This window comes from Bos indicus x Bos taurus, chromosome 3 (genome assembly GCF_003369695.1).
Source record: "Bos indicus x Bos taurus breed Angus x Brahman F1 hybrid chromosome 3, Bos_hybrid_MaternalHap_v2.0, whole genome shotgun sequence".
In the NCBI taxonomy this organism is placed as follows: domain Eukaryota; kingdom Metazoa; phylum Chordata; class Mammalia; order Artiodactyla; family Bovidae; genus Bos; species Bos indicus x Bos taurus.
Window position 1 is genome coordinate 66,719,771 of NC_040078.1, and position 23,458 is coordinate 66,743,228.

Consider the following 23,458-nt stretch of genomic DNA (forward strand, 5'->3'; position numbering starts at 1 on the left):
GACACAGCAACCAGCCCGGGAGATAACTGAGCTCCAATGCAGAGTTGCAGGGCAGCCTGTGGTGTGTGAGCGGGTAGTGAGATCTGTACAGAGCACTGAAGGACATCAGGTGGTCTGCATGAATGCATCCTTCCTTATAATCAAGGGTAATTTTCATCTTTAGCAAGCCCTGTTTCACTATTGGGGATCTACTCCAAGGTGGGTAGGATTTTACATGTTAATTTTAGCATGTATTTGAGGACAGAGTCACCAAAACACATAAGTTTTCCTCTGAGAGTGAAATTATTAAAAATACTAATTGAGGGACTTCCTTAGTGGTTCAGTGGTTAAGACTTCACCTTACAATGCAGGGGTGTGGGTTCCATCCCTGGTTGGGGAGTTAAGATCCCACATGCCTTGTGGCCAAAAAGCCAATGCATAAACAGAAGCAATATTGTAGCAAATTCAATAAAGACTTCAAAAATGGTCCATATTTTAAAAAAAAAATTTTTTTTAATGATCCTGTGACACCCAGGACAGTTCCCCTAACCCCAAACCTCTAAATGATAGCTGACAGAGCTCATGCTGATCATGATGGCCTGACAGATGCTCGTGAGACTAGAGCTGTATCGGCAAGTTTACAGCATCTGCCTTGGCAGTCACACTGTGTCCCATCGGAGGGAAGAAAATTAACAGGAGGAAAATGCTCACTCAGCACAGAGTTTCCAACAGAATACCCAAAGAAGAAGGTGAGGTCAGTCACCAGCACTGACCAGGATTTCGCATTGACCAGGCTGGAGTCATGTACAGAGGTGTATGGCTGTCAAGACAGTCTCAACCTGAATGATACTAACCTCCAAGATAAACGACCTTACACACATCCACCAAGATTTCACCAGGCAACCTACTCCATATAATGTGTCTTCCCATGGAAGTGTGCTGAAGGGTGGGAAATGCTCACTTAACGCCTGTGTTTGGTCTACCACTACATACACATTTCTGATTGCAAAGTAATACACAGGCGTTCTGACTTATCAACAAGTCTTTTGTAAATTTGGTAAGCATGCATAACCCTAGAGAATTGCCCAAGTCTTAATACACTGGAGAAATTAAAGATTTCTGGGATGTATGAAGCTAAGGACCCAGGCCCTGGAATGCTGGAGGGACTGTCATCCAGGCTTGAGAAGTCAGCCAGCCTCCCTATGTCTCTATGTACCTGGCTCTCACCTGAAACACCAGTAGCTAAAAGAGAAAATGTGATGTAGAGTGGAAGATTGTTTTCTAATAGGTTTTATTTTTTAAAGTCATGGTCTTTCCAGTAGTTATTATGGATATGAGAGTTGGACTATAAAAAACGTAGAGTGCCACAGAATTGATGCCTTCAAACAGTGGTGCTGGAGAAGACTCTTGAGAGTCCCTTGGACTGCGAGGAGATCAAACCAGTCAATCCTAAGGGAAATCAACCCTGAATACTCATTGGAAGGACTGATGCTGAAGCTGAACCTCTAATACTTTGGCCACCAGATGCGAAGAGTCAACTCATTGGAAAAGACCCTGATGCTGGGAAAGATTGAGGGCAGAAGGAGAAGAGGGTGACAGAGGATAAGATAGTTGAATGGCATCGCTAACTCGGTGGATGTGAACTTGTGCAAACACCAGGAGATGGTGAGGGACAGGAAGGCCTGGCGTGCTGCAGTCCATGGGGTCGCAAAGAGTCAGACATGGCTTGGTGACTGAACAACAACAACTTTTTAAAGCAGCTTTAAGTGCACAATAAATTGAGAAGACAGAGCTCTCCCATACACATCTTGCCCCAACATATGCATCACCTCCCCCATGATCAACACTCCCCACCACAGTGGTACATTCGTTACAATCAATGAAACTACACAGGCACACCACATCACCTCAAGTTCAGTTTACATCATGGTTCACTCTTGGTGCTGCACATCCCGTGGGTTTGGAAGAATAAATAATGACATGTCTTTATCATGACAGTATCGTGCAAAGTAGTTTCATTGCCCTAAAAATTCTCTGTGCACTGCCTGTTCACCCCATTTTTTTTTTTTTTAAATCACTATGTTTGTCAAGTCATCTTCGGCTCCAAAGTGTTATCTCAAAGCCAACCACTTGGTGGCACCAAAACAAAAGCTGAAATTTTAGGTCTGGCTTAGCCTCCCAAAAGGCAGTTTTTATGGCTGAAGAAACAGAAGCCATGTTCCTCTACCATCCTGATTCAGGGAAGTAAATCAACCGGTTTATACATAAAACCAGGCAGGATGGTCCTGTTAGCCTGCAGGGGAAAGAAAAGTTTTGGTTTTTTTTAATGTTTGTAAATATTGTTAATCTGGCTTACTTGTAGGGTGCTGGCCCATCTAAGCTTCTCAAACCAACCAGGCTGAGCCCTAAATCCACCATTTCACTCCTCATGAATGGATGTGCATACGGCCTCTCTTGGGGATGAGGATGGGAGGAATGCAGTTGACACAGGAGACACTGGTAATCAGTCTGCAGCTCCAAGGATCCACTAGATTCCGGGCTCCCCCCTGCCCCACCCCATGTCACCCAGAGCACAGGACACTCACAGCTCAAGGGTGCACAGCAGGCTCCCACAGCTGAGATGATGTCACCAGGAAGCAGTCGTCTCCCAAACCCTTTTGTGGCAATTATATCTATTACTCTAATTATTTAATTTAAAACTATATGAACTGATGAAAGAAGTGTGAAACAGAAGAGTTATTATTACTAGGAAAACCAGGTTAACTGCTTTGGAAAGATTCCATAAAGGCGAGTTGGGGGGAAGAAAAAAAAAAAGTGTGGGCAAGATGACACTAGGAGATTAGGAAAATATCTTTAAACATCCAGCATTTCACATATCTGGGTTTTAGATATGAAACAGAACCCATAGATGTGCATTACCATTCTGATCACTAAAGAAAGACTTAATGGAACTCAAATTTGTGTCCTCTCAGAGTTTTTTACATCTGAAGAGTAGGGAAAGAATGAAGATTTATGTTTTAAATAAAATGCTTATATCTACTTGTCATTTTTTATGATACCATTTTAACTGGCATTGTCAGTAAACAGCCCGGCCCCTGCTACATCCTGACATTCAGGGAGAGATGGGGGAACAGAGGAGGTGGGGAGATGTCTGTCTCTGGTCCCACCCTGAACCCCAGGACAAGAGGAGGGCTGACATCAGCCAAGGCCCTGTCTTCAGGCGGAGAACAAGTAAACCAAGTTGTGTGGGTTAGCTCCCCCACCCACACAGGGTGTGGGGAGGTGGGGCATTCTCCTGCTTTTGCACAGAACAACCTCTTGTTCTGTTCCCTTGAGGGCCTGAATTGGCCTGGAGTACAATTCAGAGTAGGCTCAGAGCCCTGATGTCCAATAAGAGGAGGGTACGTACAGACACAGTTGTATCCAACAAGAGATGGACTTAAAAATCAGAGACTCTGAGTTAAAACACAGCTACTCATTTACAAATTCTGTGAAGTTAGGAATAAGTCCTCATCTGCAGGGATTCCCTCGTAGCTCAGTCAGTAAGGAATCTGCCTGCTATGCAGGAGACCTGGGTTCAATTTCTGGGTCAGAAAGATCCCCAAAAAAGGGAATGGCTACCCACTCTAGTTTTCTTGCCTGGGAAATCTCATGGACAGAGGAGCCTGGCAGGCTATAGTCTATGGGTTCAGTAGAGTCAGACACGACTTAGCAACTAAACCACCACACCTCATCTGCGTGTGCACTGAGAACACCAGCTAGATAGAATGCTGTCTAACGCGTTCAGACGGCTGCCGGGTGAAAGGTGCCATGCCCAGTGGTCCGACTCACACACAGGGGCGGCTGCTGAGGCACTTGCTTCTGCTGACACATCCACCCTGGAAAGAGAGCCATCTGCTCTTCCCACACCCTCTCCCACAAAACCACTTGCATTGCTTTTCTCGGGATGAGAAACGTGCTAAAGTCTCTCTTTGAATGTTCAGAAAGCTATCACTTCAAATACAAAGGTCTCCTTTTCATTCTATCTCCTGTAGAACTGTGATTTTTCTCCCTTCCATTTACAGAAGGGTACAAACAAAAGATGACCCACTACCATACTCAGATTCTCCAAAGTGGCCCAGTTGAATTTAAGCCAAGCCCCTCAGGGGAGCACTGAGCAGTGGGGGCCCTCCAGTGTCCATCTCACTGGAGCCCCCAATCCCCACTCAAAACGTCTCTTGTTAGAGTTACATGACACCATGTGATCAAGTGAGCAGACACATCAACACCCCATCCTGGAAGAGGAAATATACAGCCTCCTCCTCTAACCACCTGTGTAGGTGAACTAAGCTACTTCACCAGATTCACTAATTCATTTCTATAATTTCCAGCTCTGGTGTTACACAGCAACAAAACGGCAGCCAGATGGCAACTCAGGACTTGCAGGACTTTGCAAGTTGTATATGCCAATGACCTTCAGCATTGCAGGCCCAGAAAGGCTTTTTTCCAGTGTTCCCAGAGCTGACCTGAGTCTTAGGGACTGATTCACATTAACCAGATTCACAAGAACAGATGTCATCACATCACTGTATTAATCATAGGGTCCAAGTGGGCTCCCGTACTTCCCTCTCATGAGCCAGAAACTTCCTGGGCAAAATGTATAAGCAAAGACCCAGCCATGAAGGTCCAAGACAGCAAGGCTAAGGGAAGAAAGAGAAGGCAGTGTGCCCCAGACCCTGGGTTCCAAGACTCCAAAAGCAAACGATGGACAGGATGTTTTAGAGTCCCTCCCAACTGCACGGCTCTCAGTTTATCAGGCCTCTACCCTTCTTGGGAATAAATCACTTGAAATTTTTTTACCACTGGGTACCTAAGAAGCTTAGTGAGCATGGCTGACACTGGGGAAAAGGACATGAGCACAAAGGATAATTCTTATGGGCCAAGGCTGTCAACAGGTAGCTCAGTGGCACATGGTCCACAGGCATGTTTGCAGAGTGGGCAGTGTTTTCAGACTTTTTAAATTAATTGCCAACTTTTAAAAGTTGGGTGATTTCTCATCAAAAATCAAATGTTAAGTTTCTCTTGGAGGCTGACACATGCCTACAAAACAATAATAATTAGAGTTGACAACTTTACTTTGGAGTCTGCAGCTCTCTGCCCTCCTTTTCAGACACTTGGGCTTCCCTGGTGGCTCAGCTGGTAAAGAAACCACCTGCAATGCGGGAGACCTAGGTTCAACCCGTGGGTTGGCAAGATCCCCTGGAGAAGGGAAAGGGTACCCACTCCAGTATTCTGGCCTGGGGAATTCCATGGGCTCTATAGTCCATGGGATCGCAAAGAGTTGGACACAACTGAGCAACTTTCAATTTCAATTTTAAATTTCATCAAGATATAGAGTTTCTCACTACATATGATTATGAAGCATTACTTGCCATTTCTTATACTAGTGCCTGTCTTAGAGCACACTTTTATTTCAAAGAAATAAATACACACACACACACACACACATATATATATATATATACTATAATTCATCTAGGGACAATAACGTGGATCATCTGGGGAGGACAATTTAAAGGTAATGTTGGGACTTCTCAGGCAGTCTAGTGGTTAAGACTTCACCTTCCAATGAAGAGGATATGGAATCAATCTCCACCATTGGTAAGAGCCCACATGCCTTGCAGCCAAAAAAAAACAAAAAACAGAAGGAGGACTTCCCTGGTGGTCCAACGGTTAAGAATCTGCCTGCCAGTGCAAGGGATACAGGTTCAAGCCCTGGTCTGGGAAGACTCCACTGCTGCAGAGCAACTAAGCCAGTGAGCCACAACTACTGAGACCCGAGTGCCTGGAGCCAGTGCTTCACCACAGAGAAGCCACCACAGCGAGAAGAGCAAACACCACAGCTAGAGAGTAGCCACCCCGAGCCACAGCGAAGACCTGATGCAACCAAACATAAATAAACACAATTTTAAAGTACAATTTATTTTAAAAAAAAGAAGCAATATTGTAACAGATTCAATAAAGACTTTAAAAAAGAGTCCACATCAAAAAAAAAATCTTTAAAAAATAAAATAAAGGTGATTTTTTAAAAAACTGATCATTTAATATGTCCCAGGTACTAGAAATTCTCCCAGCTGGTTGCTCCCAGCATCAGGGATGGGCCACACAAATGGAATCTAATTGATCCTCTCTATCACAGTGATGGTTTCAGAGGTGGACACATGAACAAGGTCAGTGAGAAAAAAATCTAAGGACTTCTGCTAGAAATTCTGAGATAAGGACACTCTCCTTTTCTGTTCTGTGTGAATAAGGAAGCACATGGTCCCAGCCGTTGCTGACCATCATCTTGGGCCACCTTAAGATGACCTATAGATGATGAAGCTGATGCTTCAGGCAGCAGAACAGAAAGGAAGGACAATAAATGGGGTCCTGATCACATTGTATGTGCCCTTACATAGAGCTTTGTTGATGGATCACTCATGGATGGTTGATTTAAAAGATTCCCTTTTCTGCATTAGCCAGTTTGGTAAGGTTTTCTACTGTCTCCAACTGAAAGATACCTCACAGATACAGAATTGTGTCTGAGCAATGAAGCTTCTAAAAAGACCTTCCAGGACTTCCCTGGTGGTCCAGTGGCTAAGAATCTGCACTCCCAATGCAGGCGGCCTAGGTTCAATCCCTGGTTAAGGAACTGGATCCTGAATGCAACAAGTAAAACCCAGCACAGCAAGATAAATAACATTTTTTAAAAAATAAAAAGAACTTCCAATGCCTGAACTTATACAAACAGCACTGTCCATAAACAGCTCCTGTGCTCCCCTCTCTACCTTCACCCCCACCACACACGCACTCTCTCTCTCTCTCTCTGAATAGTTGACATAATATCTAGCTTTGCCCCAGAATTTAAAAATTTTAACTGTCCATTCCCTTTTTCTATGTGTCCTTCCTCTCCTCAACATTCCTCATATGTCTTTAGCAATGGGGTTGTTTTTGTTTTGATTCAGCTGGTAGGGTGCTGGCGCAGATAAGAAGGAAAAGGAGATAAGTGGATGCCACATACACAAGGCAGCTATTGGATCAAAGGGCTGGCAACACGTGACCCAGCCCTCCCCACCCCACCCTCCCACAAAAAAAGGCTAAAGAAAGTGACTTAACTGCTCCTTTGATGAGACTTAACAGTGTATGACAAGTGTCAGAAGGGAAATACTATGCCAAAAATCATCTTGTTCTTTTAGATAAGGTGTCATCTAAGAAAAACTCAACCCTATTTTTCACAACTCCCTGAAATTACAGAATGCAACTCTGGGATAATTTTAATCCAGAGGAGACTATGTTACAAAAAAAATATTATAAACCTCTAGACTCTAATATTAATACAAAGAATTTTAAAGGATGGCTAAAGTATTTTCATCCTTCTATACTTATTTTATCCATAGGATGATTTTATGGGAATTCAAAAACTGTTCACTTTTATTAGTGGTTTATTACACATATTTTTCCTCCAGCTTTTAAAAAGTTTAGTAGTTGCAAAAACAATCCCACCAATTTAAAAAGTCGATACAGTGTAATCTACCACATTTCTAACATAGAACCACTTAAGATAATACTAAAGTAAACTTTCTAAAAAGAGTATATAATTAAAAACTATAAAGCCTCTAAAAGCAAAATGATTCTATTTCTCTACTTCCTAGACTAGGAATCCTTGTCTTTTTTTTTTTTAAATAACTGTTTTCTGGTTATAAAAGTTAATAGTTTATATTTAAAATGTGAAATATACAAGAAACCTAAAGAAAAAAGTCAGGCTTTCCAGATGGCACTCAGTCAGTTCAGTCAGTTCAGTCACTCAGTCGTGTCTGACTCTTTGCGACCCCATGAATCGCAGAACGCCAGGCCTCCCTGTCCATCACCAACTCCCGGAGTTCACTCAGACTCACGTCCATCGAGTCGGTGATGCCATCCAGCCATCTCATCCTCTGTCGTCCCCTTCTCCTCCTGCCCCCAATCCCTCCCAGAATCAGAGTCTTTTCCAATGAGTCAACTCTCCGCATGAGGTGGCCAAAGTACTGGAGTTTCAGCTTTAGCATCATTCCTTCCAAAGAACACCCAGGACTGATCTCCTTTAGAATGGACTGGCTGGATCTCCTTGCAGTCCAAGGGACTCTCAAGAGTCTTCTCCAACACCACAGTTCAAAAGCATCAATTCTTCGGCGCTCAGCTTTCTTCACAGTCCAACTCTCACATCCATACATGACCACTGGAAAAACCATAGCCTTGACTAGATGGACCTTTGTTGGCAAAGTAATGTCTCTGCTTTTCAATATGCTATCTAGGTTGGTCATAACTTTCCTTCCAAGGAGTAAGCGTCTTTTAATTTCATGGCCGCAATCACCACCTGCAGTTTGGTAAAGAATCTGCCTGCCAATGCAGGAGATCGAGATATGGGTTTGATCCTGGATTGGGATGATTCCCTGGAGTAGGAAGTGGCAACCTACTGCAGTATCCTTCCCTGGAGAATCCCATGGACAGAGGAGACTAGGAGGCTACAGTCCATGGGGCCGCAAAGAGTCACACGCAACTGAGCATATACAAACAAGTCATTTAAAACCCACCTCCAGAGATAACTGTTAACATATATATATATATATATATATATATATATATATACACACACACACACACATACTGCAAGTCATTTTTCTTCTATATTTAAATATAGTTTAAAAAAGGATATTACTGTACATTGTTTTGTAATTGCCTTTTCATTTAATCTATCAAACATTTTACTATACATTAAGACAACTGTTTATCTGCTTAACTTTTTCTGAAGACACACTCTGACAATTTTGAGTGTAATTTGTCAGATCCATTTCTTACAATTATATGACAACTCCCATTATACAAATACTGTTATTAATAGAATGTGCATTATTAGAAAAAGAGCAATTTTACCAATGTGACATTACCTTTACACTGTTACACCATATTAAGGAAGACATATCACATATTAGCATCAGTTTTGACCCCTTTGTCTATTGCTATTTTAATTACTAAGCCTACAAACAGCCAAGAACTATTATCTACCTTCTATTTGTGGTTGTCATTAATTCCAAAGGCTCCTTAAATGTTGTAGTTCTAAGAAATCAATCACTGTTTAGGGTAAGTGAACTGGTTAATACAGATGACAGAGTTTTTCCTATAATAGAATATAATAATTTTACTTTTCATGGGTTAAAAACACGAATACTTAATAAGTTTTCCTTAATGAGAGTTTATAGCTAGAATAGAAAAGACTGAATATTTAGCCTGGGTCTTTATCCAAGGCGGGGCTTCCCTTGTGGCTCAGCTGGTAAAGAATCGACCTGCAATGCGGGAGACCTGGGTTCAATCCCTGGGTTGGGAAGATCCCCTGGAGAAGGGAAAAGCTCCCACTGCAGTATTCTTGCCTGGAGAATTTGGGAAGATCCCCTGGAGAAGGGAAAAGCTACCCACTCCAGTATTCTTGCCTGGAGAATTCCATGGACTGTATAGTCCATAGGGTCACAAAGAGTTGGACACAACTGAGTGACTTTCACTTTATCCAGCTGAGTCTTTACATGGAAAACACATTTATCAGTTACACCCAGCATTCATCTAACACATCCGCCACACCCCACGAAAGAGAACTTGGCTCCTCATTTATCTTCTCCCGGAGTATCTTTGTGGTAAATGCCAAACCCAGGTCTATCTAGATATAAGAAGGGCAGAATAAACTCTGGGACATAAAGAGATGATTAAGTGGCATGTTCCAGCCCCCAAATTTGACCTTAAATCTTTGCCAAAAAAAATACATGAGAGCATCACTGTCACATAAAATGCAATGTATCTAAAATTAAACTTCTCTCCCTTTCTCCCAAACCATTACTACATCCAACTGCCCCATTTCCAAATACCACTTTTATCACAGGCTCTGATAATAGAAACCTGGGGTCACATTTGTTTCTTCCAAACCCTTGTCTCCTCCCTCTTTTAGCTAAAGAGCATAATCCTACCTCCAACCCCCATTTGTGCCTCTGTAATATTATTCAGCCAAATTCCCACTGCTGCCTCCAATCCCAGGCCCTATTATTTCCTCCTGGACTGCTGCAGCAGCCTCTGACATGGCATCTCCTCTAATCAAATACAGCCAACATTCCTCTTCCAGGCTTAATTCCCCAAAGGATTTCATTACTTCATTCTTTGGTTCTAATATCTCAATGATTCCCTGTTATCCTCTCCAACAAGCTCAGGTTCCCCACCTAGTTTCCAGAGATCTTCTTAACATGGCTTAGAGCTGCTTTTGCAGCCTGATTTGCTGTAGTCCCTCCAAGACTAGGCTGTTTTCCACAGGAAGCCCTCCTTCCTTGTCTGTACTTTCCCTGCCATCTTATAAGGCCAAGTTCAACTGTAATCTTTTTCAACAATCTTCCTCACCTACTAATATCTTTACCCTTTCTTCATCATTCAGTTGCTAAGGCATGTCCAGCTCTTTGCTCTGAGAGCTCTTAGTTTATGTAGTTCGGTTCAGTTGCTTAGTCACGTCCAACTCTTTGTGATCCCATGGACTGCAGCACTCTAGGCTTCCCCGTGTTTCACTATTTCTCGGAGTTTGCTCAAACTCATGCCCATTGAGTTGATGGTACCATCCAACCATCTTATCTTCTGTTGCCCTCTTTGCTTTTGCCTTCAGTCTTTACCAGCATAAGGGTCTTTTCTAATAAGTGGGTTTTTTGCATCAGGTGGCCAAAATATTGGAGCTTCAGCACCAGTCATTCCAATGAATATTCAGGGTTGATTTTCTTTAGGATTGACTGATTTGATCTCCTTGCAGTCCAAGGGACTCAAGAGTCTTCTCCAGCACCACAGTTTGAAAGCATCCATTCTTCAGTGTCAGTCTTCTTTGTGGTCCGACTCACATCCGTACATGGCTACTGGAAAAACCATAGCTTTGAGTATACAGACCAACTTAAATCTCTGCAGTGGATTTAAATTTTTGCTCCACAATTCTGGAGAAAAGAATATCAGATGGAATCTGACTAGAAGCCCCTCACTTTACAACCTTGGTGAGAAATTGAGTCTTGGTTTTGCTTTGGAGTCTCCCCCTCTCAGGATCCAAAAGACTGATGCGGTGCTCAGTGCAACACAGATGCTACCCTGAATCTCAATGTCCAAGTCAATACACCCATGCCCAGGGCACAGAGACGCTTTAACCTCAGATTGCAAGGAGACAGCTCTTACAGCTCTGAGTTCCCTTTGCAACTCTATCAGGGGTCCTATCACCTCTCATGGGGAGTTCCATGGGAATGAGATGCTGGTAATTTTGGATTACTTGCAGGAGAAGATGAGCACATGTCCTTCTACTCTGCCATCTTGGAGTTTCACACGATAGCAAAGTAATGCTCAAAATTCTCCAAGACAGGCTTCAACAGTATGTGAACTATGAACTTCCAGATGTTCAAGCTGGATTTAGAAAAGGCAAAGGAACCAGAGATCAAATTGCCAACATCTGCTGGATCATGGAAAAAGCAAGAGAGTTCCAGAAAAGCGTCTACTTCTGCTTTATTGACTAGGCCAAAGCCTTTGACTGTGTGGATCACAACAAACTGTGGGAAATTCTTAAACAGATGGGAATACCAGACCACCTTACCTGCCTCCGGAGAAATCTGTATACAGGTCAAGAAGCAACAGTTAGAACTGGACATGGAACAACAGACTGTTTCCAAATTGAGAAAGGAGTACATCAAAGCTGTATATTGTCACCTTGCTTATTTAACTTATATGCAGAGTACATCATGAGAAACGCTGGGCTGGAGGAAGCACAAGCTGGAATCAAGATTGCTGGGAGAAATATAAATAACCTCAGATATGCAAATGACACCACCCTTATGGCAGAAAATAAAGGAGAACTAAAGAGCCTCTTGATGAAAGTAAAAGAGGAGAGTGAAAATTTGGCTTAAAACTCAACATTCAGAAAACTAAGATCACGGCATCCGGTCCCATCACTTCATCGCAAATAGATAGGGAAACAATGGAAACAGTGACAGACTTTATTTTTGGGGGCTCCAAAATCACTGCAGATGGTGACTTCAGCCACAAAATTAAAAGATGTTTGCTCCTTGGAAGAAAAATTATGACCAACCTAGATAGTATATTAAAAAGCAGAGACATTACTTTACCAACAAAGGTCCGTCTAGTCAAAGGTTTTTCCAGTGGTCATGTATGGATGTGAGAATTGGACTATAAAGAAAGCTGAGTGACAAAGAATTGATGCTTTTGAACTGTGGTGTTGGAGAAGACTCTTCAGAGTTCCTTGGACTGCAAGGAGATCCAACCAGTTCATCCTAAAGGAAATTAGTCCTAAACATTCATTGGAAGGACTGATGCTGAAGCTGAAACTCCAATACTTTGGCCATCTGATGTGAAGAACTGACTCACTGGAAAAGACCCTGGTGCTGGGAAAGATTGAAGGTGGGGAGGAAAAGGGGATGACAGCGGATGAGATGGTTGGATGGCATCACCGACTCAATGGACATGAGTTTGAGTAAGCTACAGGAGTTGGTGATGGACAGGCAAGCCTGGTGCGCTGCAGTCCATGGAGTCACAAAGAATCAGACACACCTAAGCTACTGAACTCAACTGGGACACTGGTCTTCGATACTGTTGGGACATGCTAAAGCTATCTGTCCCATGGCTTATTTGTTAGGGAAATGCCTTCCCAATCTTACCACATCTTCTAGCCTCCCTCACTCTCAGCCTCAAGACCATTCCCAACCATGGAATATCAGCTCTCAGCTGAACTATGCTTTGTTTAAGTCTGTATTACAGCATATAGATCATATGGTTTGCATTATATTCTAAGAAAGGGGCTATTCTGGTGGCTCAGTCAGTCAAGAATCCAACTGCAATGCAGGAGACTCAGGTTCAGTCCCTGGGTTGAGAAGATTCCCTGGAGAATGAAATGGCAACCCATTCCAATATTCTTGCCTGGGAAATCCCATGGATAGAGAAGCCTAGTGGGCTACAGTCCCTGGAGTGGCAAGTGTTGAACACAACTTAGCAACTAAACCACCACCATTACCACCACTGTCAAACAGACAGTAACACAGAATGTTAAGAACAGAAGCCTCAGGAGTAAACAAGAATGGAGTACTATACTTGCACTAAATGACCTCCAGGAGGTATAAAACTGCCCAAAACCTCAGTTTACTTATCAGGAAAATCCTCACAGGAACAACACAAGGATTAAGTCAAGCCAGAATAGTAGAAATCCTAGTAGCAATGACTTACATTTATGTAGCACTATGTGTCAAGCATTATTGTGTGTGATTTACATATATTAACTCATTCAACCCCCACGACACTTTATGGATAAGTAAACAGACATGGGGCTTCCGCAGTGGCTCAGGGGAAAAGAACCCATAGGCAATGCAGAAGACTCGTATTCAATCACTGAGTTGGGAAAATCCCCTGGTGAAGGAAATGGCAACCCACTTAGTATTCTTGCCTGGAAAGTTCTGTAGACAGAGGAGCCTGGCAGGTCACAAAGAGTTGGACAATACTGAGTGACTAACACTTTCACTTCACTTCAAACAGACATAGAAGGGAATAAGTAAGTAGTCCAAGATCACATAAGAAGTAAGCAGCAGAGACAGGAATTCAACCCAAGCAGTCTGGCTCAGAATCTATGCTCTTATTCATTATACCATATTGCTTCTAATATTCTCTTATTCTTTATACCATATTGCTGCAAATGGTAACTATGACTGCTATTGGTAGAACTACTTGAGTGTTAATGTACTTGCCTCTTTATGTAAGTTGCAAGCTCCTTGAGGAGAATAAAAACATGCTGACTCATCCATAATAAGTGTTAGGAAGCTGGCTCTGGAGGCTCATTGCAGGGTTAGAAGCCTACCTCCCTCCCTCACTAGCCAGCTCTAAAACCTTGGACAGATTGCCTAACCTTTTAGAATGGTTGTAAGGATTAAATTATTTCCAATTTAGAAAGTACTTAGGAAAGTGAATGGCAGCTATGACAATGACATACTGATATATTTCATTATTTGATATGAGATGTGATTTACCATCTGTCCTTCCAGGATACAGAAGAGGGCCAGAGCTCTCAACAAACACTTGCTAATCACCAACTCACCCACTTTGCTTTCCTTGCTTCATGTGGGCTCATTTTGTTGCTAAAATTACTCTTTACTTCCCTGGCAGTCCAGCGGTTAAGACTCCATACCCCCCATGCAGGGGGCACAGATTCAATCTCTGGTCAGGGAACTAGATCCCCCAGGCTGCAACTAAATATCCCACATATTGCAACAAAGATCAAAGATCCCACATGCTGCAACTAAGAGCTGGAGCGGCCAAATAAATAAATAGTTTTCAAAATAAAATAAAATTACTCCTTAAAGAAAGGGCTATACCTTCAAGATAACAGTAATACTAGCAGCTAACTTTTACCAAACACTTCTATGCAGCAGGGATTATTCTACGATTATTTTCATGTGTTTAGTCATTTAATCCTCACAACAGCCCAATGTTGTTGATGCTATGATCTTTATTTTTGTGGAAGGAAACCAAAACACAGAAAGATTAATTCATCCAATATCATATTAACACACAGCCCAGATGTGGCAGAGTCTACGGATTTAACTACTTACACTTTGGTGTCCCTTTAGCAACATATTCCTTAGTACATATAAAAGTACCAAAAGCACTGTTGCTTGAATAATGTTCACTCAAAATACCATGAATAATAGAAATTATTTTTTAAGTGTTTGAAGTGTCTATCTAAAAAGTCATAGAGTTTCCCTTAATAGCAAATAGACTTAGTCCTTGAAAATGAACACATCCGTTAGGCTGAATCACAAAGATGAGGTCCGAGTTTTCCAGCTGTGAATGACTCAAAGGACTCGGACGTACTTCACATACTGAACATCCTATTCTGATGGGCACACAGCACAGAAATGAGGTCTCTAAAAGAAGACAGAGCCCAGAGATCTGTAACAAAATCTAACCTCAAAACAAAGACTATCAATGCTTTAGGAGGCACACATTCTTTCAACTCCCTTTTTGGTTTTCAAAACACTTCACAGAAATATTTTAGACCTCCTTCCACAAACCTCTTTCCATAAAGGGCAACAATAACAAAGTAAAGAAATTCTCCAGGATAAGTGAAGTGGAGACTCATCTAAATAAAACTGAATCAAAGTCTCATAATATTTACTAAAGACCTCATAGGAAAATAAACTAGTTGAGCAAGTCTGATCCTAAAGCCAGTTAAATGGAAGAATGAATTTTCATAGCCTTGGGAAACTTAGGTTTATAGGGCAGACTCTGGAGGGTTGAGCTCATTGTAGAGACATGTTCCTTTTCACTGGCAAAAGAGGAAAGGAAGTGAGCCATGCCCTAAAAAAAAAAAAAAAAAATTACCACTAGAGGCATTCCAGCCGCTACTTGATAAGGACTGGGAAGGCTGCCATCAACTCCTAGCTAGAAGGAGGAAAATTTGGATCTGAAAGCAGCTGACCAGGAGAAACCATGTTAGGTATGAATAAGATTTCCCATTAAATTGCAAGGTTTTAACAAGGGAGTCATTTAAGCCAGTTGCTACTGTGATACAAAGTGAGAAATATATATATATATATAATGTGTGTGTGTGTGTGTGCGCGTGCGCTTAGTCACTCAGTCGTGTCTGACTCTTTGCAACCTCATGGACTGTAGCCCCCCAGGCTCCTCCGTCCATGGGAATTCTCCAGGAAAGAATACTGGTGTGGGTTGCTATGCCCTCCTCCAGGGGATCTTCTCAACCCAGGGAATGAACCCAGGTCTCCTGCATTGCAGGCAGATTCTTTACGGTCTAAGTCACCAGGGAAGCCCAAGAATACTGGAGTGGGTAGCCTATCCCCTCCCTGAAAAATCTTCCCAACCCAGGGATCGAACTGGGGACTCCTGCATTGCAGGCAAATTCTTTACCAGTTGAGCCACCAGGGAAGCCCATATACATTATATCATGACCCATAAATACAGACCTAACCGAAATACACATATATGCATATATGAAAACATTGAAACCAAACACTTACCCTTACTAGGCACAAAGCACTATGAAATTTCCAATTCTATTCTATTTTGTGTTCTCAACACACTGGTTGAGACCTACTAGCTGAAAACAGTGATTTAAACCAGCAGAGGAGATTCTGAGGGTATGTTTTATAATAATAGCCATTATTCCTCCCTCAGAGCCCCACAGCCAAGTTAGGAAAACTGCAATGGCGCATCTGTTCTTGGGACAAGTGACTTGCTCCTGAGTGCTTGGGTAAAGGCCAGCCAGACACTGGCTTCTCCATGTCCAGCCATTCCTCACTGTGCTGACTATTCTTTCTAGTCCTTAAATGCAGGGTTCCCCCACAGCTCTGGTCTTGTCATTTTTCTCTTATTACTCTGAGTAACTGGATTTTATTTCCATGGCTTCAAAGTACTCAGAAATCCCATTCTGTAGGTCCCAATTCTAAATGCTCACCTACCTCTTACAGATAGCCAGCTGAATTGCCCCACAGATTTCAAACTCTTAAGACTCAAAATTGCACTGTAATTACAATCTCTTTTCCCTGTCTCCTCACCTAAATCTTTCTTTTCCAGTTTTCCTCCTCTCAAAGAATAGCAACACACAATCCACAAATCTGTGAGTCACAATTTGCGATTTCTTTTCCTTTATCTTTACATCCAATGGGTTACCAAGTCTATGTTCTTAATATTCAGTGGTGGTTGGTGATCCCATGCAGGGGCCCTGGGTTCGATCCCTGGTCAGGGAACTAGACCCCACAGGCTACAACTAAGGATCCCACTGCCACAGTGAAGATGGAAGATCCTGCATTCTTCAACTATGACCTGGGGCAAACAAACATTCAGTGGTATGCAGGTAAATGTTTGACAATCAACCTTCCAAATTAAAAAAAAAAAAAAAGCAGCAGCAGCCCTGACTTGCAGCACTTGCCTATTTCCATGATGTAAACACCCACCCAGGGCCAATTTCAAGCAACCAACTTGATGCCACTGAACACGGAATTGAAACAGATGGGTATGAATGGCTCCAGCACACTACTGTCTGTTCCAAGGAACCATTTCTTATCTCCATACCTACTGGTACTGCCTTCATTCAGGATTTCATCTTTCTTCTTCTCAACACAACAGTCTTTATTGATTTCCTGACCTCTAAATCATGCCCTACCTTCTGACATGTCTCCAAAATACCTATCTAAAATCCAAGTCTCATTAAGGTTCTCCACTGCCTAACCCCCCAGTGGTTCTCCACTGTCCACCCTTTAGCTGCATACATAAGGCCCTTGATAATTTGGTCACAGTGACTCTTGAGCTTCTTCTCTTGCCACACCACCACCAGAACCTCTATTCTAATCACACCCCCAAGACATCATATTCTGAGATACACAACACTGCTCTGTGATTCTGCACATTGCTTATTCTAGTCCTACTTCCTAGGACAACCTTGTCTAATTTGTTCTCTGAGTCAGCCTCTTAAGATTCAGCTCAAATTCCTTCTCCAGGAAGCTTTTTCTAAACTCCTTGGTTGGTTTGATATATCCCATCTTTAAGACCTCCAGTACCTTCTATCACTTCCAACATCCTTTATTGAAATTTTTTGTATCTGTCTCTTCCCACTAAATATGAGTTTCTTGAAGGCAAGAACTGGTCTTATTTATGGATATACCAATTATGTAGTGTGGTAATGGAACACACAGGAGGCTCTCAATAAACAATGACTATTACCCCAGCAAACTTGTACCCTAAGACCATTGTATGCTAATTACTCAATTATTTGTTAAATGAAAACATATCAGTATATTCTTACCATCTGCCCAGGGCCAAAGAACTGCTAAGATACCTTACCTATACCTTCTATATTGTCAGGAAGTCCAAGATCTACTGCCATAGTAAAAGAAATTGCACTATATTTTCTTTCTTTCTTTCTTTCTTTTTTTTTTTTTTTTTTGCTTATTGGCCTCTGCCTCAATTTCCCAGCACTATCACAATGAAGAACCACATAGCTTAAACAACAAAAGCTTGTTTTCTTACAGTTATGGAAGCTAGAAGTCTGTTGCCAGGGTCACTTTCTTCTGAGGTCTATCTCCTTGGTTTGCATTTGGCTGTCTTTATGTTCACATGGTATTCTCCCTCTATGTGCCTCCATGTCCAAATTTCCTCTTCTTATAAATACACCAGTCATATTGCACCAGGAGCCACTCTGATGACCTCATTTTAACTTAGTCACCTCACTAGAGATCCTATCTCCAAATATAATCACATTCTGAGGTACTGGAGACTAGGACTTCAACATACAAATATTAGGGGGACATGATTCAGTCCATGACAGCCTCCTAGACTGTGAGTGCCTCAAAAGGCAGGAGCTATACATTAAGTCTTCTTTCTTAATATCTGCCATGCCTAGCAGAGTACCTGGAACACAGCCGATTTTCAAATTATTTGTGGAATATATAAATGAAGGGTCTTCCAGGAGTGCAGTCCAAATCTACGGAGTGAAGCCCCTTCCAAGTTTGGTGGCCAGCATCAAGAAGAGTTTTAGCCCTTCCCTGAAAGAGAGCTTGATATTGTCATGGTCTCCAGATGGCCCTGTACTAAAGAGCCATTTATACAGAACCCAACACTTAGTGGAATAATAAAATCCTTAAGATTGGACACCTAAAGCCAGTTGACAATATTCTCTTTCTCTCCAGACTCATTCTGATATGCTCAGACTGATAGCATCATGCATGGCTAGAATCAAAGTCAAAAGAAAACAAACACTTCTTTACCTAAAAGACGTGTAACAGCTTAAAGAAATGGTTTGCTGCTAAGTCACTTCAGTCGTGCCCGACTCTGTGTGACCCCATAGACGGCAGCCCACCAGGCTCCCCTGTCCCTGGGATTCTCCAGGCAAGAATACTGGAGTGGGTTGCCATTTCCTTCTCCAATGCAAGAAAGTGAAAAGTGAAAGTGAAGTCGCTCAGTCATGCCCGACTCTTCTCGACCCCATGGACTGCAGCCTACCAGGCTCCTCCGTCCATGGGATTTTCCAGGCAAGAGTACTGGAGTGGGTTGCCACTGCCTTCTCCAAAGAAATGGTTTAAAGGCATGGAAATCTGCCTTTTCCTACCCAAAAAGAAAGTTCCTCCCCTTCAATGTTCACCTGTCAGTTAAGTAGCCTGCCTTCTCTGCTATCAAGATGGACATATGACCTAATAAACTCCCCCTCCAAGGAATTTGAATCCTAATTGGAGTAACCTAAAGATACATGCATTGGAAGTGACTTAGCAGCAGCAGCAGCATGAAGGGTTCTTGGTTCATACATCCCTGAAACAGGCTTGGTTCCTACCTTTCCAAGACTTGATTGAACTGTCTTTGTTTCTGAGACCAAACTGATAGTCTCTCCAAAAACTGACATTTCCTAACATTAGAAAGTGCTTATTGTGTAGCTCTCAAAGAATCTGGACACATATATGGACCCCAGACGTTGGGTGTTGGTAGTGGTGAATGTAAAATATAGAAATAGAGTGGGCAGCAAGGAGTTCCTCATCAGCAAGCAGCTCATCCTATCTGCTGTGTAAGCACATCGCTGCCAACTACATTATTCCCTCCTGTATTTTGGGACACAGTCCACATGCCTTCCCCAGCTAAATTGTTGGGAAGTTGGTAGGAAAACGTCAAGACACTGGAGTGTGTGGCTATTTCTGACAGCTTTTGGTAAAGTCCCAGAAATGACTTAGGTCATTTTGGCTGAAGCTATAAAATTCTGCCTTACCTAGACTGGCCCTTTCTCCTGGTAGGAATCCAAGATGACAGAGAGTCAGATAATCATGAAGAACTTTACATTTGAATCAATTCATCAATGAAAATGCTAGAAAAACACAGGCGGGAAGGAAACATAGTGAAAGATAAGATTGGGATGGAGAAAATGGGGCCAAGACTGGTCCCCCATGAACCTCCTGATGTATACTGCCTTCCCAGCAAAAAGCTAAGTGCTGGAAAAAGGTCACAGGATGAGAAACAAATGAATTGCCTTTATCCAAGAGGCAAAAAAGAAAGGCACCAAAATTAAGGGCTCAAAGCTAGGCAGAGAAACCAGTCTTATTCTAAAAGACCCCAGGCTAGAGCCCAGAGGCAAAGATCAATCAACAGAGTAGAAAATGCATATAGACCAGCAGGTATAATTTGAGTTAAATTGAGTGAAGCTGCCTTTGAAACCTTGGAAAACAAAAACTTGTTACTGCTCCCAAATCAATCTCTAGGTACCTTAACCTTTATCACCAGAATGTGAGCTGCCAAAATAACGTAACCTCATTAGGAAAAACCTATTCATTGTCCTTTTCAAATTTGTCCATGGAATTCACATGAAGCAAAGACCAGGTTCAGCCACTGCAGGCATGTAAGGCAGTGAAGTACACCAACTATCTACACATGTGTCTCAAATATTGAAGGAAAACTCTAATCATGGAGCTGCTGCTGCTGCTGCTAAGTCGCTTCAGTCGTGTCCAACTCTGTGCGACCCCATAGACGGCAGCCCACCAGGCTCCACCATCCCTGGGATTCTCCAGGCAAGAACACTGGAGTGGGTTGCCATTTCCTTCTCCAATGCATGAAAGTGAAAAGTGAAAGTGAAGTCGCTCAGTCGTGTCCGACTTTTAGCGACCCCATGGACTGCAGCCTACCAGGCTCCTCCGTCCAAGGGATTTTCCAGGCAAGAGTATTGGAGTGGGGTGCCATTGCCTTCTCCGAATCATAGAGCAGGAATAGCTAAATACAATGACCTCTGTGTAACATCCAAGACTATTATCAACCTAACATCCAACTTAAGGTGTATCAGCAACTCTCTACTAAAAAACACAGGGACCACAAAATTTATATGCAGACAAGGAAAAATAGGAAGAGATTAACTCTGGAAAATAGATTGTGGTAGAGATAAATGTAGAAAGAAACTATATTACTTGAATTGTTCTAAGAGAAAAACTTAGATTTACAAAGAACCTAAATCAAATACTATTTATCTCAAACTGCCTACGTCCTATCATTCTATATACTATGATGTCTGGGAAGCTGGTTACTAAACAAAGCCATTTCAAAAGGAGCTGCTAACGTTGTTTACAATAGCCAAGACATGGAAGCAACCTAAATGTCCATCGACAGAGGAATGAATAAAGAAGATGTGGTACATATATACAATGAAATATTACCCAACCATTAAAAAGAACGAAATAATGTCATTTTCAACAACATGGATGGACCTAGAAATTGTCACACTGAGAGGAGTAAGTCCAAGACAGAGAAATATCATATGACATCCCTTATATGTGGAATCTAAAAAGAAATTATACAAATAAAGTTATTTGCAAAACAAAAACAGACTTACAGAACAAAGTTATCATTGTCAGGGGAAAGGATTGGGGGGAGAAATAGTTAGGGAGTTTGGGATCGACATGTACACAGTGCTATATTTAAACTGGATAGCCATCAAGGGCCTACTGTACAGCACAGAGAACTCTGCTCAATGTTATGTGGCAGCCCAGGTGGGAGAGGAGTTTGGGGGAGAATGCGTACATGTATATGTGTGGCTGAGTCCCGTTGCTGTCCACCTGAAACTATCACAACACTGTTAATTGGCTATACTCCAATACAAAATAAAAGGTTAAGTGAAAAAAAGAAAAAAGAAGGAGCTGCTAGATGGAAATCTGAGTGCTGGCCCACCTTCCTCTGTGGTAAGTGAGCTCAGATGCTATAATACACCATCTAGAATCATGGTATCTGCAGCAGTAGTTCCTAGAATGGCCTCTCCCGGAGCAGCAAGGGCATAAGACATCCTTTTCTGACATCTTCTTGGAACTCTGTCTCCCACAAGCAATGCCACCTATACCACATTTCTATTACATGGCACAGAACCACTTGGAAGCCAGAGAAATTTTTTCAATTTCATATGGCTAGGATCTGCCCCTTACTTGTTAAGGGTGGGGAAATAAAATTGCCCAGACCTGCCACATTCTCCCATCACTGTCATTAACTGCCCTGAGAAAACAGACACTGGAAACAAACTATAAGGAATCTTTATGTTGTGCGATAGACGAAAGAACATAAGGTAGGTGGAGTCACGGATGAGTAAGGGCAGGCCTAGGATGATTCTGCTGAAGATATTTTAACACTGATGAACACTAGGCCATCATTTGGCTCATTAAAATAGTGCTGTGATTAAGGGTAGTGAGAGAGAGAGGCTGGCACATTTTCCTGTAGATGAGATGGCCCTGGGGGTTTGAACAACAGTTGGAACACAGCTGCCATGGCTAAAACCAAGCGAGTACAGATGCCACACCAAAGCAGAAGCAGTTCCCTACCATTCCATGCTGCCAAGTTCAAAATGCCAGTGGAGGAAAAGTATTGAAGGAAGTATTTAAAATAGACTAGATAGCTACTTTAAATACCAATTCTATGTGTAACTACAGTTTCTGCTACTGAGGTCCTTGAATGACAGTTACTACTGTTTAGAGAGCTCAGTCAAACATCTCCCTGCTCAGCAAGATGAATCAATGCAGTGTGCTGTTCTTCGAGCTTGGAACAAATTCATAGTCACTAGACATTAGACTTCATAACTCCAAATGCCCTTTTAAGAAAATGTTCTTCTAAGCATTTTTTTTCTCCTTTTATGTTTGTTTTCCTTATAAGTAGAGTTGTCTATCATTTCCTATGTTCTTAACTGATATTCAAAAGCACATGACACCATATCACAGTACTCAGTTCCCTGAGAAAGATAAGCTAAAATGACTTACCGAAGGCCTTCTTAGGTTCTATTAATGTCAAGGTAAAGAGTTCCTCTTTTTTAGTTCCTTTAACTTCTTAGCAACATCAAAGTGACGCCACCCAACGATATTTTCTCCATTGATGGCTTCAATGTGATCCCCCACACAGATTGTTTTAACTGAATCAATTATGCTGTCATCTTTAATTCTCTGAAAGAAAATTAAGGGTAATAATAAAAAAATAGCAACATGCAACACTACTTTTCAAGCTCTTAAGACATTATGTATAATATATTGACAAAAACCCATCCATGCAGCTTAATGTTCAGTTAAAGACAGAGAAGACCAAACAACAAAGATAAGCATCCTGCTCCCAAACATTCTTTTTTGTCATTCAGAATTCAGCTCCATCAGGTCACCATCTCCTCTGAGCAGCTTTTCCTGACAACTGCCAGCCCATTCCTCCAAGATTAGGCAAGGTGCCTAATCTCATGCCTCTGTAGTACTTTCTGCTACATGTGCTGAGCTCGAAGCTAAGCACTTTACAGTCACGATCTCATTTAACAACCTTTATGAGAGTCTCATGTCTTAGATCAGGAAGATCAAGCAACTTGCCAAGTTCAACAGACCACAGTGCAACTTTCCATTTTCTTGTCAGCCTCCACTTTTCCATGGACAAAGGAGCT

At 42.1% G+C, this 23,458-nt stretch overlaps 1 protein-coding gene across 1 annotated transcript in view; it reads right to left on the reverse strand.

The window, feature by feature from the left end:
- Positions 1 to 23,458, reverse strand: part of GIPC2 (GIPC PDZ domain containing family member 2) — a 99,729-nt gene that overhangs the window by 35,525 nt on the left and 40,746 nt on the right. Inside the window, 2 exon segments of the mRNA XM_027536803.1 lie at positions 22,803 to 22,856; positions 22,859 to 22,982. Of these exon segments, the coding sequence (XP_027392604.1) occupies positions 22,803 to 22,856; positions 22,859 to 22,982 (178 nt within the window).